The 17,646-nt window shown below is 40.0% G+C and overlaps 1 protein-coding gene across 9 annotated transcripts in view; it reads left to right on the top strand.

Moving 5' to 3' along the window:
• Positions 1-16,770, top strand: part of Tcf12 (transcription factor 12) — a 267,077-nt gene extending 250,307 nt beyond the window's left edge. For 5 of the 9 annotated variants that reach the window (XM_028771372.1, XM_028771371.1, XM_028771369.1 and 2 more), the window contains 5 exons: positions 1,901-2,015; positions 2,212-2,374; positions 4,193-4,425; positions 11,093-11,246; positions 14,441-16,765. In XM_028771372.1, coding sequence (XP_028627205.1) covers positions 1,901-2,015; positions 2,212-2,374; positions 4,193-4,425; positions 11,093-11,235 — 654 coding nt within the window. In that variant the 3' untranslated portion in view covers positions 11,236-11,246; positions 14,441-16,765. Of the gene's footprint in view, positions 1-1,900; positions 2,016-2,211; positions 2,375-4,192; positions 4,426-11,092; positions 11,247-14,440 lie in introns of all 9 variants that reach the window. The other 4 variants (XM_028771367.1, XM_028771364.1, XM_028771366.1 and 1 more) reach the window with 2 other exon arrangements.
• Positions 16,771-17,646: the final 876 nt, after the last annotated feature.

Genomic DNA, 17,646 nt, shown 5'->3' with positions numbered 1-17,646 from the left:
TGTGTGTGTGTGTGTGTGTGTGTGTGTGTGTGTGTGTGTGTGTGTGTAAGCCAGAAATTAACATCTGGTGTCTTCCTGCCTGGCTTATATATATTGAGACAGGGTCTCTCACTTGATCTCAAACCTTACCAATCCAGCTACTCTGGGTTGCTTTCTTCTCTGGAGACCTTCTGCCTCTTTCTGTCTTCCACTGAGAGTACAAGCTGCTGTCATACCTACCACCTAGCCTTCACCTGTGTCTTCAGGCTTTTGTGACAAGAACTTCTACACTGAGCCATCTCATCAGCCCCTAGAGTAAGATTTCCAACTGGCCTTCCTTTCCTCTTAGGCCACTCAGTAGTCAGTAGGAAGAAGGCACTAGTAAGTGCTAAGGACAGACTTGACCAGGATGTCTTTATGCCAGAGGTCCCATGACACAATTGAAAGTTTCTCCTTTAATATTCTTTCTTCACTGACTGTTAGGCTAAGTCCTTCAGGTTTTTCTAGAGTCTTTAATGGGAACAGGGAACCTAAAGTCCAGAATTTTCAAAGCCGGGAAGAGGTTGGAAGTCTGCATCATTTCTGTGGCCCTCTCTGCTTTAATATATGATTTCAATGCATGATGAAATTTACATGTTGGGGGAGGGGGACAGTACAGTCTTGAATATCCAAGGGGAACAGTGATGGAGTAACTCTCAGCGCTGACTAATCCTCAGATAATTTTGAAAGTAGCTATGGAGAACATAAAAGATGAGGATAAAGATAAAGAACAAGTATTTCTTTAAAAGTGTGGTAGATATCTATCTAATATATTCTAATTAGACCCATTGCCAGATGACCCAGTGGCCTGAAATTCTGCCTTAGGTTCTTTTATTAAGCTCACAGGAAAACAAAGGATAAATCCACACAAAGATAGTTATACATCTTAGGGTAAAATCCAGTCATAAAATATAAAAGCTACACTAATTACTTGAGGTATTCAATGCTTGATAACTTGTTAAGGCTAAAGGATCTGTTGAAAAACAGTAGTTCTGTATAATCCAGGCAGTAAACTATTTAATTAAAGCTTAATATTCTAGTTGACAAGTCTGCTACTGTTCTAGGAAAAAGCTTTATTTGTAGCATGTTTCTCTTAAAATAGTGCAGTATCTAATGGTTGGTGTTTGTGTGTGCTTTATTTTCTCATTTGGGTCAGATATAGCTTGTTTGTTTGAAGCTTAAGAATAGATATGGAGATTTTATTGCCCAGGGATATAAAGCCTTTGGTTTGCTTTAGGTTTGCATTGCAAGTGAGAGAGAGGAAAAATAAGATGCTGTATATGTGAGAAGACGCAGTTAGATGACTACCATCAGTGCCTTCAGTGTAGGCTATTTTACTGAGCACAGGAGCAGGTATGCACAGGAGGTTTCCAAGTCTACGGGGCTCTCTAATGCTGAGCCTCTTATTTTATCTCTAATAGCTTTTTTAAAGCCCTCTGGTGGTATAGTAGCTAGAATGTGGAATTCACTGGCAGCCAGCCCTTTTGGCTTTTCCTGACTACATTCTGTGGAATACAAATGTTGAAACTTATTTTTAAATAACATTTGGATTCAAATATTTTACTTCTGTCAAGTATTTTGAAATGTTCACTGAAATTCAGAAAAAGTAACCCCAAAAAAGAGTTGTTAAATTTAGATGACTAGTACTGTATTCTCTCTATAAGTTCCTGTATAAGACTTATATAAAACCAAATGAAGTAGTGCATGCCTGTAATCCTGGCTATTCAGAAGTAATCCTAGCTATTTAGAAGACTGGGGCAGGAGAGTCACTTGAATTACAGAATTTGAGGATCAGCCTGCCAGTTGGCCTTTCACAATAAAATAAAATTAAATTTTTAAAAATTGGCCACTGTTGATTTCTTTCTGATTATTTTCACTTTAGGTCGGGACTCATCGGGAAGATTCGGTCAGTCTCAATGGCAATCATTCGGTCCTGTCTAGTACTGTTGCTGCCTCAAACACAGAACTGAACCATAAAACACCAGAAAATTTCAGAGGTGACTGTTTTGTCATTTTTGACCACTAGTTTCTGTGAAGGTCTTTCTGGCTCTACATAATGGACTTTACCTTGCCTCCAGAAAGTTTCTTACAGCATAACCCTGAGGGGTATTTACCTTCTAGAAAGCTTTGAACCATCTTGATTGAAACATGGGTCTAGTCTTATGTTTTATGTTTCTGTTGCGTCTTTGGTAGGTGGCGTACAAAATCAGTCTGGAAATGTTGTTCCAACAGAAATCAAGACTGAAAACAAAGAAAAAGATGAAAACCTTCATGAACCTCCTTCATCAGATGACATGAAATCAGATGATGAGTCCTCCCAGAAAGACATCAAGGTCTCATCTAGAGGCAGAACAAGGTGTGTGTTAGTGTCCAGCCCTTACAGCTCACATGTTTTCCCAGAAGAACTGCCTATCATTTTTTAGTTGCTCATAGTTTATAAAAAAGACAATGAGAGGACAGGTTAAACTGTTGTTGTATGCCCGCCAATAAATATTTGATCTGTTAAAGAACTAAGTATATGGCAAAATCTAGTGTGGTTCACGCAAGCACCACCCTGTTGCTTATTATGTGTTATTATTAGAAACCACCATACGCTTTGATTTCATGTCATGTGTGGCTGGATTTGCTTTAACATTGGCTGATTTGAGTAGTTGCCATTTGTCTCTCAAAATAGGAAATATTTACCTTTTGGTCCTTCATAATGATTTGCTATTCTCTGATTTCAGCAGTAATTTGAGAAAAATATAAAAAATAAAGTGTTCCAGATAAAGTGATATTCTTAGGGAGAGTTTTCTAGAAATTAAACTTAATTATCTTCCAAGCATGAATTTGGATATTAGTTTCTAATAATTTGTATATCTTCCTTCAGATTTTTTTTTTTAGTTTTACATTAAAATTAGGTGGTTTTGTTTGTGCACATATGTCTATAGTATTGTTTTTCAGACATTGTAACTAGGTCTTGAACTCATGATCCCCCTGCCTCAGTCTTCCAAGTGCTGGGATTATAGACATGATCAGCCCAGCCCAGCATGATATAATGTTTTTAAATGCATCCTGTTTTATGGTTTATGAATCATTTATCGATGATGTATCTATCACATACAGCTAATGATACTTAAAATACCCATTTTGTGTGCTACATTACAGTGCGAAGGAGACTGCAATGATAGGACTAACGGAAGCCATCCATGACTCTTTCTTCCATTTAAACACCTAGCAAAGAGCTTCTTTGCCTTTGACATTCTCATAGCTTTCAAAGCCTAAATGCCTCTCTTGAGGAAAATGAATCTTGGCAGTGCTGTGGTTTTAGTAATGCGTCTTACTCTCGTGAAGAATGTAAATGAGAAAGTAAATTCAGTCAGAGAATTCTGAGACCGCTTCTTCTAGGCAACCTACTCATCATTTTATTATTCTGAACAAATTTTAACAGATAATGTGCATCCCTCTCTCCATGTCCATTAGAAAGCAACAGACTGTTCTGCTGTAAAGGGGCAGAACATAGATACTCACAGTTTTATATCTCCTTCACAGCTACTCAATTCTACTGTGCAATACCAAATAGCCAGAGATAATACATAAGGCAGTCTGTCCTTCAAAAGTATTTTTTATTCCAATTCTCCTGGGGTTTTTCATCATCTTAGTTACCTATATTTTGAGATTCTCTGTGTCTTGTCTTCTGTCCTTTGTGTGACAGGTGACTTCCAGAGTGTTTCTAAGCAGAAATGACATGCTCATGATCCAGGACAGGCCCTCAGCACTCAGTACATTGGAATCAGTGGGGGCCCGCTAATGCAGCTTCTGAATCTGTAGGTTAAGGGTAGAACCTGGAAGTATGTGCTGAACTGGTCCTGTTAATAATAATCTTTAGATCCAATCTGAATAACAAGTTGGTAGAATTTAGTTTTGTTTCTTATTTACAAATAATTTGCTTTCTTGGAGAGGCCTTTATGCTAAAATATGCGATAAAAATGTATTAAAATACATATTGTACAGCTTAACTAAATGAGTACTCAGTACGTTGAAGAAAGGAAAGGAGTATCCAGTAACATTAGGTACAGCTGTTGCTCCTGCCTCGTAGGGGTTATAGCTTCCATTCCAGCACCATAATTTATAATTTGGCACGATCAGCACATCTATAGGGAAGCTCATAAACACTGTTGCTACTCTGTTCTAGCAGTACCAATGAAGATGAGGATCTCAATCCAGAACAGAAAATCGAAAGGGAGAAGGAAAGACGGATGGCTAACAATGCCAGAGAGCGCCTGCGTGTGCGGGATATTAACGAGGCATTCAAGGAGCTTGGCCGAATGTGTCAGCTTCATTTGAAGAGTGAAAAACCTCAGACAAAACTTCTCATTCTTCATCAGGCGGTGGCAGTCATCCTTAGTCTAGAACAGCAAGTCAGAGGTAAGTCAGTCCAGCAGAGACAGACAAACATTTGTTAACTGTGCTTTGCTTAGGCAAGTCATATGAAAGCTCTCTGAGTATGTCTGTGCCATCCACATCCAACTCTCCCTGTAGTTCTGAGACTCAGTATCTACAAACTAAGAGCTTCCCACAAACCCATAGAGACCAATCCTGGGAAATGTGGCAGAGAAGGAACAGCATTAGCCTACTGGCAGTTTGGAGCCCCCATCTGCTCTTGTTGCCTCAGTGTCTGTCCTCACTGTTGTGTTGGCTTGCCTAGACCTGCCCTCCTCACTGCACTGTGTTGTACTCCCTCCTTGGCACTAGGTTTTCCCCATGTGCTTTACCCTGGGGCTTCTATAAATGCTGCTGGTTAATAGGATAAGTAAGCATGGCCCCTTCCTGTCTTTATCACATCTGTGTCCTTTATACCCATGTCAAGAGGTCTCAGGGCTACTTTATTGATCTCTATTAGAAATGCCATAAACTTCTTAGACATGCCCATGTGTCACATATGTGTAGTTTGAACGAGCTCATACTATCAACTGAGGCAATTATCCTGTTTACTACTTGATAAAGTCTGAGGGGATCCTGAAAAAGCTTTACACTTCATTTGTTTAGTATGTGTTTGTCACAGCACCTCTTCTGTGCTGGGCAGTTATCAAATAGTGGAGACTTCTGCTCTTGAGCTTCCACCTTCTAGCTTGTGTTTCAGCAGTCCCCTAAAGGTTTTATCTGCAACCCTTTTGCAAGGAACTAATAAATGTAGCTTTGAGCCACAAGTCTCTATGCTTGTGAGCAACTCTCTCTCTCCTATTTTGTTAGATTATCTAAATGTTTGTATTGGGTAGACAAACAGAGTAGGCTAGGTAAATGCTTGAAAGCTACATCATTACCATTAGCTGGAAATTCATTTCTTTTGTCCATCCAGTATGTTTGATGTGTAGGAATGATGCATAGTCATCCTGCTCCTGAAATCAGCTATGTTCTCAGCTTGTTCATAACCCTAGAAGTGATAGAGAATGACTGTTTATAAAACAGATCTTACAGATTACAGCCTCTCCTGAGATGCACAGGGGCTGCTTGCTGCTCACCTGACAGGAACAGGAACATTGTCCTTCCTTCACCAACCAGTGTTCTTGTACTGTGTCTGAGTGAACATGTGGCCCCACTCTGAAGACAATAGGGCACCTGTGAGGAAGTCCTGGGTGTGTTCTTCTCTTTTCAGCCCAGCTTATGTTCTACTCTGATTTCACTAGCAGTTTACTGTAAACGCCACCTTCTCTGTCTGTATAGACATCTGAGTGATCAGCAAAGGCACCAGAATTTATTCCTAGGTACCACCTTTTCATTTCTGCCCTGCATTAGAGTTAGAAGACAAGGTTGCATTTTTAAAACTTTTGAGAGTGGAGATACCTAGCCTCAGCTGCAAGCTATTGAAATAAGAAATGTTTCATTATTTGAAAAAAGTTAGGAGCTTTTTACTTCACAGATGGACCTTGTTCCTTTGTAACACTTGACTTTGCAGCAGTCCTCTGCAGGTACTTGGAGCAGAAAATTCAAGTCTGAGAGGACATACAGGCTTGTCCACCTACTAAACTACCTCAGAATGTTACGAGTATAGTTCCAACTTTTTCACATGTTATGAGCTGTCTAAGTCTAAGAAGTTCTTTACTGATTAGAGATGAGTGAACGTCAGACACACTGAACCCCAACTGTCCTAAGGAGTGCTTTAATCCCAGGAAGGCCTTTTCTTCCATTTTCAGACTATTTAGCCTGAAGTCCAGAGCATTTATCTTTTTTTTTATCCATTAATTGTTGATTTATTCACTTTACAGCCTGATTGAAGCCTCCCTCCTCTCCTCCCAGGCCCAACCTTACTCCCTTCTCCCCATTCCCTCTCCCCTTTCCCTCAAAGAAGGAGAGGCCTTCCATGGGTACCCACCCACTCTGGTACATCAAGTCATAGTAGGACTAAGCTCATGCTCTCCCACTGAGGCCAGACAAGGCAGCCCAGCTATGGAAAAGGAATCCAAAGGCCACAACAGAGTCAGACAGCCCCCTGCTCCAATTGTTAGGGAACTTACTTGAACAAGCTGCACATTTGTTACATATGTGTAAGGGCACTAGGTCCAGCCCATGCATCCTCTTTGTTTGGTGGTTCAGTCTCTGCACCCTCATGGGCCCAGGTTAGTTGTCTTTGTAGGTTTCCTTGTGGTGTTCTTGACCACTCCAGCTCCCTCATCCCTTCCCTCCATTCTTCCACAAGAATCCCAAGCTCTGCCTCATTTAGCTCTGTGTCTCTGCATCTGTTTCCATCAGCTGATGGATGAAAACTCTTCAGAAGACAGTTATGCTAAGCTCCTGTCTGCAAGCAAAATATCATTACTTGTGTCAGGGGTTTGCAGAGCCTTTATCTTACAACTCCTTGAAAAACATTCAGATGCCCTCTTCCCCATATCTCATCAGCTCTCAGTGCCTGTGCCTCATCCTTGGCAGTGTCTTCTAAGCTTGGTGTAGTTATATTTGCCTAGACTGTATCTGCAGAAGTTGGGATGTTTGATAACATGTTCATTTAGGACGATTCGGCACACCTGCAGTTCTGAGCCATCAGTTTCTATAAAGACATACTTTGTTTACCTGTCTAGTATCTGACCAACCCCAACCTGGAGCCTCCTAAGGCAGACAGACTTAGGGCTAGCAGTCATCCTGGGGTTCTCCCAGATCACTTTTTTGTGCTTTGTTATTCATTGTACAAAGCCCCATCTAATCTCTGCCATTGCCCTTTAAGCATTTCTGTTGTCACTGTGATTGTTGACAGTAGCCTGACCAATTCTATTTGTAGCAGATTTCATTGTAGTCCTCAAGTTTGTATTTTCATCTTACACAGATTCAGTAGGTGATCAAACACTTCTTCCTCCCAAACTCATTCACACATCAGCTCATTCAGCTCACTGTTTTAGATAAGAGTGGAGGAAAATGGAGAGTGATGGTGGGTTTTAGGTCTGGTTGGTACCAGAATCATCTAAGGTCTTCTTTTAAATATGTATCCCAACCCCAGGATATTGATTTGCAAGGAAATGATCAAACATGGCAGATAGAGTGTGTGTACTGATAATATTCCACTCTTTCTGTTTTCCATTAAAATGCCATTAATACAAAAGGACAGAAGAACAAAAATAGACATAGGGTGGAAAGTAGGTACAGTAGTGGTAAATCACAAGCTTATTCTAAGTCTCACATGTGTCTCAAGGTTAGGATTTAACATTATGCTAACGAGAATGGTTTAAAAGTGACCTGACAGTGAAACCAGCAGGACAGCTTAACTGTTGAAAGCATGAGCTACTAAGCCTGGCAACCTGAGTTTGATTCCTGAAGGTACCTCCATGGTTGAAGGGGAAAACCAACTCCTGTAAATTGTCCGCTGGCATCCATATGCCCACTATGGGACACATCTATACACCTGTGTGCACATAGACAATAAATAAATATTTTTTAAGACCTGAGGATAAAGAATGTCATCATGAGATTTCAGCACACTAGGGTTTAGAAGATTATCCTAAAGCTTCTAGGGACAAAACTTAAATCATCTAGAAACAAACAAGATTATCAATTTGGGACATTTCTAGATTCTTGAGATAGTAGAGGAATACCTTCACAAACCCATTTCCCATGTATATCTCAGAAAGGATTTAGATCATAGACTTGCCAGTAGGGACATACACAGGAAAAATAAAGCTGTGAGATCCAGGAAAGCTCTCACATAAGCAAGTCAGTTTAGGAAACCCCGTGTCAACTTACTGGCTTAGAGGGTGTTTACCTGTAGGTAAAGAGCCCCAGGGAAAGAAAATGAAACTAATGAATAATGCAATGTATTTGAGGGTTTATGAAAACATACTGATATGCATTTTTGTTGGTGTGTTACAACATTGTGTAGGATTTTGATTTCATTAATAGAAATGGAGGAAAAAAGAAGTCAGCTGTTAACTACAAGAACAGCTGTATAAGGAAACTATCACTAAAATTCTTGTCTCAGCATGTATCTCATGGAGTCATAATAGCATAGATATTTGCTCTGCCCTAGTAATGTAAAGAAGTGACTATTGAGTTAGCCAAAAATTCAGTAGATAAAACTCATGATGAAAATATAGAAATCTGGTTCCACTTAGATTTGTATCAGACCTTCCTGGCTATGTAACACGTTGTCCAGGGCTGCTCATTCACATCAAGGATATAAGAGAGTAACATAGGCCTTCGCCGCTGCTGCTGCCACTGCTGCCGCTCTTGCTGGAGGATACTTTAAGTAGAGTTGGCTAGCATTTTCTCTTTCTTTGTCTGACTCTCAGACTCTACAAGATCTTGCCTAATATGTCAAGCTGGAGGCTCTGATTCTTCTCAACTATTACATTATGCCTCCTAGGTCTTATTATGAAAAGTCATAGTTAGCTTAGAGCAGTGTTCCACTAGAAGAAAAATAAGAGCCTGTTGCCTTTTGAAAACCTTCAAGTCTCTCTCTGTTCTCTTAGTTGACATTCTGATTTACCCTTAGTCTCTGGTCATGAGACCATTGTTTCAACAATTCCATGATTCCTATCAAAAGACAAGCTCCTCCTCTTAGGCAGAGACAGTTTCCTGTTGAGAAAGCAGCACTTGGGTTATGTGTGCATCTGGGTGCTAAAGTACAATCTGAGCATGGATAAGACCATGAGTTCATCCCAGAACCACAAAAAGTAGAAAGAAAGCCATTGTTGTCTTTTAAAGATTTATTTTTAATTAATTATGTGTATGGGATGTGCATGTGAGTGCCAATGCCCAGGGAGGCCAGAGATGTTGGATCCCCCAGCTCTGGAGTTACTGTGGTTATGAGCCACTCTGCAAGAACAGTGTGTACTCCTCACTGCTTAGCCCTCTTTCCAGCCTCATGTTGATATTTTTCATCTAAATGACAAACATACTATTTGTACTTACTAGGAATCCTTAAAGTATTTTCCTCTTTCATTAGTTCTCCTCATAATTGTATAGGTTTTATGCATTTTTACTAGATGTTGTGTCTTAGAGAAGCAGAATATAAACTGATATTATATCATTCTGTATCATCTGTAGTTCATAGAGTCAACTGTGTATACCATAATAAAGCCCTTTTCTTTTTATAACTAAGATGTGGACTACAGGTAGGCTCTAAAATGTACACATTCAAATACACTTACCTTCCTTAGAAGGGGAAACATAACAAAGAGAGCTGTGCTATGAGCATTGAGCCAAGCACCCATTTCTAAAAAACAGGACATTTTAAAAATGCAGTATCTGCTGGACTTAGTGGTACATACCTTTAATCCCAGCACTTAGGAGGCAGAGACAGGCAGAGCTCTGAGATTGAGGCCAGCCTGGTCTATATAGTGAGTTCCAGGACAGCAAGGCTACATAGTGAGTCCCTGTCTCAGAAAAAAAAAAAATGCAATTTCTATGAATATATTCATTACAGGTTAGTTTTAAATGGCCCCTTTATAAATTGACGTGTATGGCACTTGACTCCCTATAGCATATGCTTATAACAGAAACAAAAATTATCTAAGAAACTGTCATAAGCAAGATACCTACGCTTGCTTTTCCATTTCTAAAGGTTTGTTTTATGTATATGAGTCTTTGTCTGCATTTACATCTATACACCAGAAGGGGCATCAGATCACATACGTCTACAGTTATAGATAATTTTGAGCCATCATGTGGGTGCTGAGTTTGAACTCTGGGCCTCAAGGAGATCAACCAGTGCTTTTACTACTGAGCTAACTCTCAGTCCCACCTTTTCATTCTTATGGTAGCCCTGTTCCTAGGACTTCTCAGAGACATAGATGTGCATCACGTATCACATCTTGGCTGTCTTCTATAAAAAAGGTTTATTGCCTTCCTTGCTATACCACAATCACAGAAAGAACTCTGTCATCTTATTCTACGTTATTAAAAAAAAGAAAGAAATAAAAAGTAAGCATAGGTATCTTGCTTATAACAGTTTCTTACATAATTGTTGTTTCTGCTATAAGCATATGCTATATCAAAATAGGAAAGGAAGGAATGCCATAGTCATCTGCCTCCCTTGCATTCATGTGACTCCTACAAAGGAATAGTTTTCTGAACTGGTAAATTTGAGGTACAGCACAGATGTCTTTCTAGGTATCAGGCCTTCATATCAATTCAGTGTACTCTGTCATAGCAGGACTCTAAGGAGAACTTGATTGACAAATAATAGCACTTGCCTAGATTAACATGTTAATTTCAAACAAATTAAACCCTAAGTTACTAAATAATGATCAAAAATAGAGAAAATACAAAGTAGTTACTAGGAATTCTAGATCTCATTTAATACTAAAGTTTTAGTGTGAACATAGCATGGCTGCCTCTGTAGATTAGATTTAATATAAAAAATGAAGTTCCAGAGAGTGATCATCCTCACAGAAAGAACAACAGAAGTATGTTCAACTTAAGACCTAACAGTCTTTAGCCTGCTTTAGGGGCCTAGACAGTAAGACATCCACAAGTTAGAGGCTAGCCTTGTTAACAGACACCAGTCAGGCCTAGAGATCCAATCTTACTGCCACTTACCAGACCTCCAGCTCCAGTCCCTTGGTTTGCCTTTTTACATAATGATGCCAGTTCTCTTCTTCTGCTGTAGAGAGGAACCTTAACCCCAAAGCAGCCTGCCTTAAGAGAAGAGAAGAAGAAAAAGTCTCTGCTGCGTCAGCAGAGCCGCCCACCACGTTGCCAGGAACCCATCCTGGGCTTAGTGAGACTACCAACCCTATGGGTCATCTGTAAACATCAGCCAGGTGAGTATGGGTCTGAGAAGGAAGTGCAAGGATACCACTTCATTTTACAGTAGTTAGAACTGCAGAGCGGCTCTCTATGGCAGGTCCTGGTAATTGGAAAGGCCACAGATAATTTGGTAAAGTTATTTAATTTGGAATACAACAATCTATGGGCCTTCCTGTTGTCTTATCACAGCCAGTGTCGTTTTAGACCACATTACTTTTTAAATCTTTTGAAAATCTTGTGGCTCATAAAGGAGTGCCAGGTCTGAGTCAGCATGTGTGCTCACGCTCCAAGAAGAGGGAATCACAGTGACTCCTTTCTCAAACTGTCCCTGTTCCCACCCTTGCTCCACATTGTTCTGCTCACAAGTACTGGTCCGGCTCTTCTCTGCAGACCATTACTGTACACAACATCTGGATCAGTGAATGGAGATTGGGAAATGCAGTTACTGTGCTCTTGTAGTCATGATTGAACACACTCTAGAACCCACTGATGGATGAATGTAAAGATGTGAGGTGAACACAAAGTAGCCCTCTCTCTGCTCCATTTTACTTACAAAGGCATAGTTGCAAAGTTAATATTTTAGTAGGTAATCAGTGTGAACTATAATTAAATATTTTAAACTAGCCTTTTAGCTAGCAGTATGGATTAAGAGTAGAACTGATCATTTCATTTTTGGAACATTTGATTTTTTTTTTTTTTGAGACAGGGATTTACTATGTAACCCTGTCTGGCCCCAGAACTCACTCTGTAGACCAGGCTGGCCTCAAACTCAGAAATCTGCCTGCCTCTGCCTCCCAAGTGCTGGGATTGAAGGCATGTGCTACCACTCCCAACCATAACTTCATTTTTATAACCTGCCTTAAGCATTATATAGTTATTTTCTTACATTTTTCAACAGATTTAAAATGATAAAGGCAAATGGATGGAAGCAGAAATGATACCAAATGTAGTTTCTCATTTTGAGGTGAAAATCTGGAATTCAATAGAATAGTTAGTAGGTAAACTGCTATTTCATGTCAAATTTGGTTTATGCCACCACTACTAGGATCAGATTAGACTGCAGTGCAAAAGGAGAAGAGGAAGACAGGTCAGTATTGCTGGTAGTCAGTTATCACTGTAACAGTAGCATCCTGGAGGGAACTCTACCCCACTGCCCCACGGATACCTGCAGTCATCATGGAGTCACAGAGTCCTCGGGCAAGAGCTTGTTCATTCACACACTCTCTAAAAGGCAAGCCATTGCCCTGTATTCTATGGAAAACAGAATCTAGGAAAGTAACGGATCCATCTTATAAATAAATGTTGGTGTCTTTAGATAAAAACACACCACTGTTTGTCAGGGCAGAGGTGACTTTTTAAGTTGCTAGGTCTAAAAGAGCAGTAATGAGAAACACTTCATACAGAGCTCAAGTGCTTAGTTTCCCTCAGACCATGAAAAAGCATTACACTGGACTCAGAGCCTGTCTTGTTCCCTATCTACTGTCAATTCTCCTAGTTACCTCCAGATCTTTACCTGTTGTACTTCTGCTGCATTGGCATCTCTAGCCTTATCTTTCTGTATAGTGTGGAAATATTCTCACCAAGGGGCCCAGGAGATGGCTCGGTGCTTCTAAGTGCTTGCCATACATACTTAACAGCCTGAGTCCAATCCCCAGTGTCCACATGATGGAAGGAGAAACCTACTCCTGAAGGTTGTCCTTAGACCACTACAGGCATGCAGTGGCAAATGTGCTTCTGCACTTGCTCTAATAGTAGTAATAATTTAGGGACCATATAAAAATATCCAGCAATTTGCTACCAATGTAAAACCAAGTAACTTTTAATAGCTTTCTGTCCCCAAGAGTATCACTGTTACCAAACAGTATTGCCTGTCATCTAATAGGAAAGTGAAAGTATGATTTTTCCTAATTATGTTCCTATTATAAGGAGTTGTAATGGCATTTTTCAGGGTTATTAATATATACATTATAATGGGAACATATGAATGTATAAAGTTTGAACTAATAAGATAATTTCTTAAATTCTTTTTTTTCCTTCTCCCTGAGACAGGGTTTCTCTGTGCAGCCTTGGCTATCCTATAACTTGCTCTTTAGATCAGGCTAGCCTCAAACTCACAGAAATCTGCCTGTCTCTGCCTCTGGAGTATGGGGATTAAAGGCATGCATCACAACTGCCCATCTATTTCTTAAATTCTGTAGATAATACTTAGTGAGGACCTACTATGGGCCAGCAGCTAAGACTTCATAACTTTCTGTTGAGAAAAAGTGAATATAAACCATTAACCTAACATGGTGGGCTGGGCGCAGCAATGAGGGAATGCTGTGATCACACTGCTGAGCAGTCAGCGGGTGGAATCTAAGGTCAGGTATTGCCAGCTTACCTGCTCCCAACATGATAGTTTTCATAATTGGCTGACTAAGCTGATGCATAAAGTCTTAATCAGAAGGTCCCCTGTACACACATGCTAAAACTCTTTCAATTACAGACTAGTCCCTTTCCTTGGAAGTTTCACTTCCCATGATTCCAGTTATTTAGATCCAGCAGTAATCCATAAACAGTTTGCAATGAAGGCTGGGCATGGTGGCACATCCTTTTAATCCCAGCACTCTGAGGCAGATGCAGGGATTATGAGTTCTAAGTTAGCCTGGTGTTCATAGCAAATTCCAAGCTAGCCAAAGATACATAGTGAGACCCTGTCTCAAAAAGAAAACATAGACTTATATTATAATGTTATATGCTCTCATTGTTTATTGTTGCCCATGTTTTACTATGTCCAACTTGTAAAGTTTATCCTAAGCATTTATGTATAGGGAAAAAAATCATAGTGCAAGTACAATACTGTGCATATTTCAGGCATCCAGCAAGAATCTTGGGCCGCAGCATTTCAGATCAGGAGATCTGAAACATCACTTGAACTCACTTAACCAAACCTAAGTAAAATGAACAACAACTTGGATTTGGAGAGTGGTATTATTTCTAATAATTATTATACTTAATAATTAAATATACAGCTGGGCAGTGGTGGTGCACGCCTTTAATCCCAGCCCTTGGGAGGCAGAGGCAGGTGGATTTCTGAGTTGGAGGCTAGCCTGGTCTACAGAGTGAGTTCCAGGACAGCCAGAGCTAGACAGAGAAACCCTGTCTTGATAAAACAAAAAAAAACAAAAAAAAATTAAATATACTAATTGTCCTCTTCTCCCTGCCACAGTTCCAGGAGTCATCAGTAGGCTAGATAGAAGGTGACCTCTCCTCATAAAGATTTGGACAACTCAGATTATCTGAAGACACAAACCTGGCAGGAGGGAGAAGAAAAAGCAAAACACTTGAAACAAGAAACTCATATGTAATCCTATGATCAAAGCAACTGGTCAGCACTTCCATCAGAAGTGAGGATAGGAAGCTCATCAGAGAACGTCGGCCCGTGAGGTGTTTGCAGCACATCATTCTGCTGTAAGCAATGTGTCGCTTCTGCACAATCAGAGACTGTCTCATCTCTCCACTCAACGTGGAAGTTGCCTTGTGCCTAAACTGAATTGACAAATGCATTGTAACTACAAATTTTATTTATTGTTATGGAACTGTGAGGTCTACATATAAAGGGAAAAGTTCATGTGGGAAGCTGATGTACACTCAGCTGATGCCAGCATTGTTAAAAGCTGTTGTTCACAGAGCAGTGGCAACCATTGGCCCTTAGCATTCCCGGCATACCTGTTAGTGTCTTAAAAAGGAAGGGAGTCCTTTGTTGCCCTCTCCGACCTTCGCCATATGAATAGCGTTTTCCATGAAATAGGAAAATATTACTTGGTATAGCATTTCTCTCTTGTTTTTTTCACTCATTTTTATTTTCACTTTGTGGGTGTTATATTTGATCTGAGTCTGCATAGTTTATGGTCACAGTCCAGAACCCTCCTTGCAGCCCTGTATGCTTTGTTCATGTCCCTGAAGTGGTAAGCAGACACCATCTGTGACCATAGCCTAGCTAAGATTTTTGAAAGGGGAAGGTTTTGTCCCCTGGATTTGCCCCAAATAAACATTGCTTTATTTCTAATAATCATTAAGACTTTTCAGGCTTCTAGGTTTCATAGTAAAGCTATAATAGCAGGAAGTGTAACTTACAAGGAAGAGTCTACTTTTTAGGAATTGCTTTGTTTTCTGAGCAGTAAGTACTACACAATATAGTACTTGTAAAGTGTTAGCTGTTAAGTAAGCACAAAATGCATTCAGTACAATACAAAGATGACTTTTCATGGTAAGCATAACAAAACCCAGTAGTCACCAGGACAGGCAGTGTGATGAATGCACTCAACCACTCTGAGGATAATTACCTATGGAATCCAAGAGCAATGGTCACATTTCCTTATCCTAGCTTTACTTGTCTGTCCTTTGAGTGGCTGGTCAGTGGAGAGGTGGGGCAGGAGAGTGACTTAATCACCTGCCAACCACCTGCCCCCACCCCAAGAAGAGCCAGATTAGCACTGAGCTGTACCTGTCAGTCCATTTTAGCATTATGCATTAAGGCACCCTCTGTCTCTAATCCTTTACAGTTGTTTTTAAGACACAGTAATCACTTTAAACTTCCATGAAATCTGTCTTCCACCACAGCAGCCCTGGGAGAGAAAAACATGCTGAGCACGATGGTCTTGGCTAAGTAACTCCTTAGAGACAATAGCAGTGGCAATCTGCACAGAAGAAAAATCCCAAGTTGTTCTGTAATTTAGGGACGCCGGAGAATTTGAAAGAACAAAAACCATTAAGACAGCACTTCAGATCCTCCATCAGGACTATTTCTAACAAGTCAGTCTTTGGTGAACTTAGCGGACCTAATTTGCATACCTTAATTTGTATATGTTCTCCAGTTACATCAGACTCTATCTGTGGCCTTGTTCTTCCTTTCAGTGTTAATCAGCTAAAACAGAAGTTGTTGCTATGATGTGTGAGTGAACATATGCCACTGCCTGGCCTTTTCTTCAGAGCTTGTTGTCTTTTTCGCTATAGTAGACTTTGCAGTATGCCCAGAAGCTTTCCTTCATAAAATAGAAAGAAAAAACATTTGGCTTATTTTTCACTGTAGCTAGTCTTTTATACAATAATCTTGTAAGAAAATTTCTTGAATTCTAAATATTACTCTTTCTAGATTTTTGAAATCAAAAGTTTTCAGTAAAAAGTTTCTTACTTTATTTTATTATATTAGGTAGTTAAAGAAAATGTAGGGTTATTTACCATAACCTGTTCATTAATATCAGAAATTTACAATAGCATTTTAAGAACATAGTAGGTTCTAGCATACCGTGTAGTTCCTATGGAGTATCGTGAGAGCGAATTGTTGGAGATGAGCTGCTTTTCATCCTGTTCTCCAGTTTCCATTGTTGGTTTATTGCAGATTTGTATCCTGTGTCAAATTCAAGGTATTATTGATAAACCTTTTCAACCAGCAGCAAGAAGTTCAAATTTTTTTTTCTGTCGCTGTAACAGAAAACACAGTATGTATATAACATTTATGTAGCAATAAATGTGCCATCCTTTTTTTAACATAGTAAACTAGTGAGTTTTTTACACACCTGTTTCCCACAGAATAATGTATTTTGTTTTCTTTTCTCTATCTCCTTCCTCCCAGAAAGGCTGGGACTGCTTTTCCTGTCTGCACTAACTGTGCTTCACGGGTCACCCTGCAGGACAGATGGGGCTGGGCAAGCTAAGATGACACACCCGGGCCCTCTCCACTGACACTGGCCTCTTAAGTCTTTTCCTGAAGGTCGAACAAACCCATGTCGGTAGTAAAGAACATCTCCTCTTGCAGATCTAGAGAAGAATGAAGACGATGGGGAAGGACCCTTAATGCACCTCACAGCTTTTTTGTGTGTCTTTTCTCTTACCTACAACCAAAAAATAAATAAGCAAGCAAACCTGCCAAAACAGGGGGATGGCAGCATTAGTGCTCTTTCATCTGTTTTTAACACCACATCTGTGCATGCACGTATACATACATACATGCATTGACTGCTATGAGGACTTCATGGGTAGCTGAGATAGGGACCATCTGGAGCTCCTTTGCATGAAGAGGCTGTGTCCTCTCGGGATCCTGACAGATCACTTCTTCTGATGGATTTTTAAATTTGTTGCTTATGTGAGGCCTAACAGATCATTTTGCTTCTTGTGTAATTTGATAAGTATAAATTTAGTAGTTTGACTTCATACAAACTGATAAACTGAAAGATCCATACAGGAAGAAAACAGTTGATGTTTGAAGTGAGATGGGGTCCATAGAGTTAGTCACCTTACCACATTAACAGGTTTGTTAGAAGGAGCCCAGAAAGATCCTGTGTCCAGGGGCACTTAGAGCAAGTCAAGACTTAAAACTTCCCTACAAATCTTACCTGCCTTCAGTTCTCTTCCCTCTGTGCAGCTTCTAAGGAA

This window comes from Grammomys surdaster, unplaced genomic scaffold (genome assembly GCF_004785775.1).
Source record: "Grammomys surdaster isolate TR1022 unplaced genomic scaffold, NIH_TR_1.0 206, whole genome shotgun sequence".
Lineage (NCBI taxonomy): Eukaryota > Metazoa > Chordata > Mammalia > Rodentia > Muridae > Grammomys > Grammomys surdaster.
This window is presented reverse-complemented; position numbering and strand designations above follow the sequence as displayed.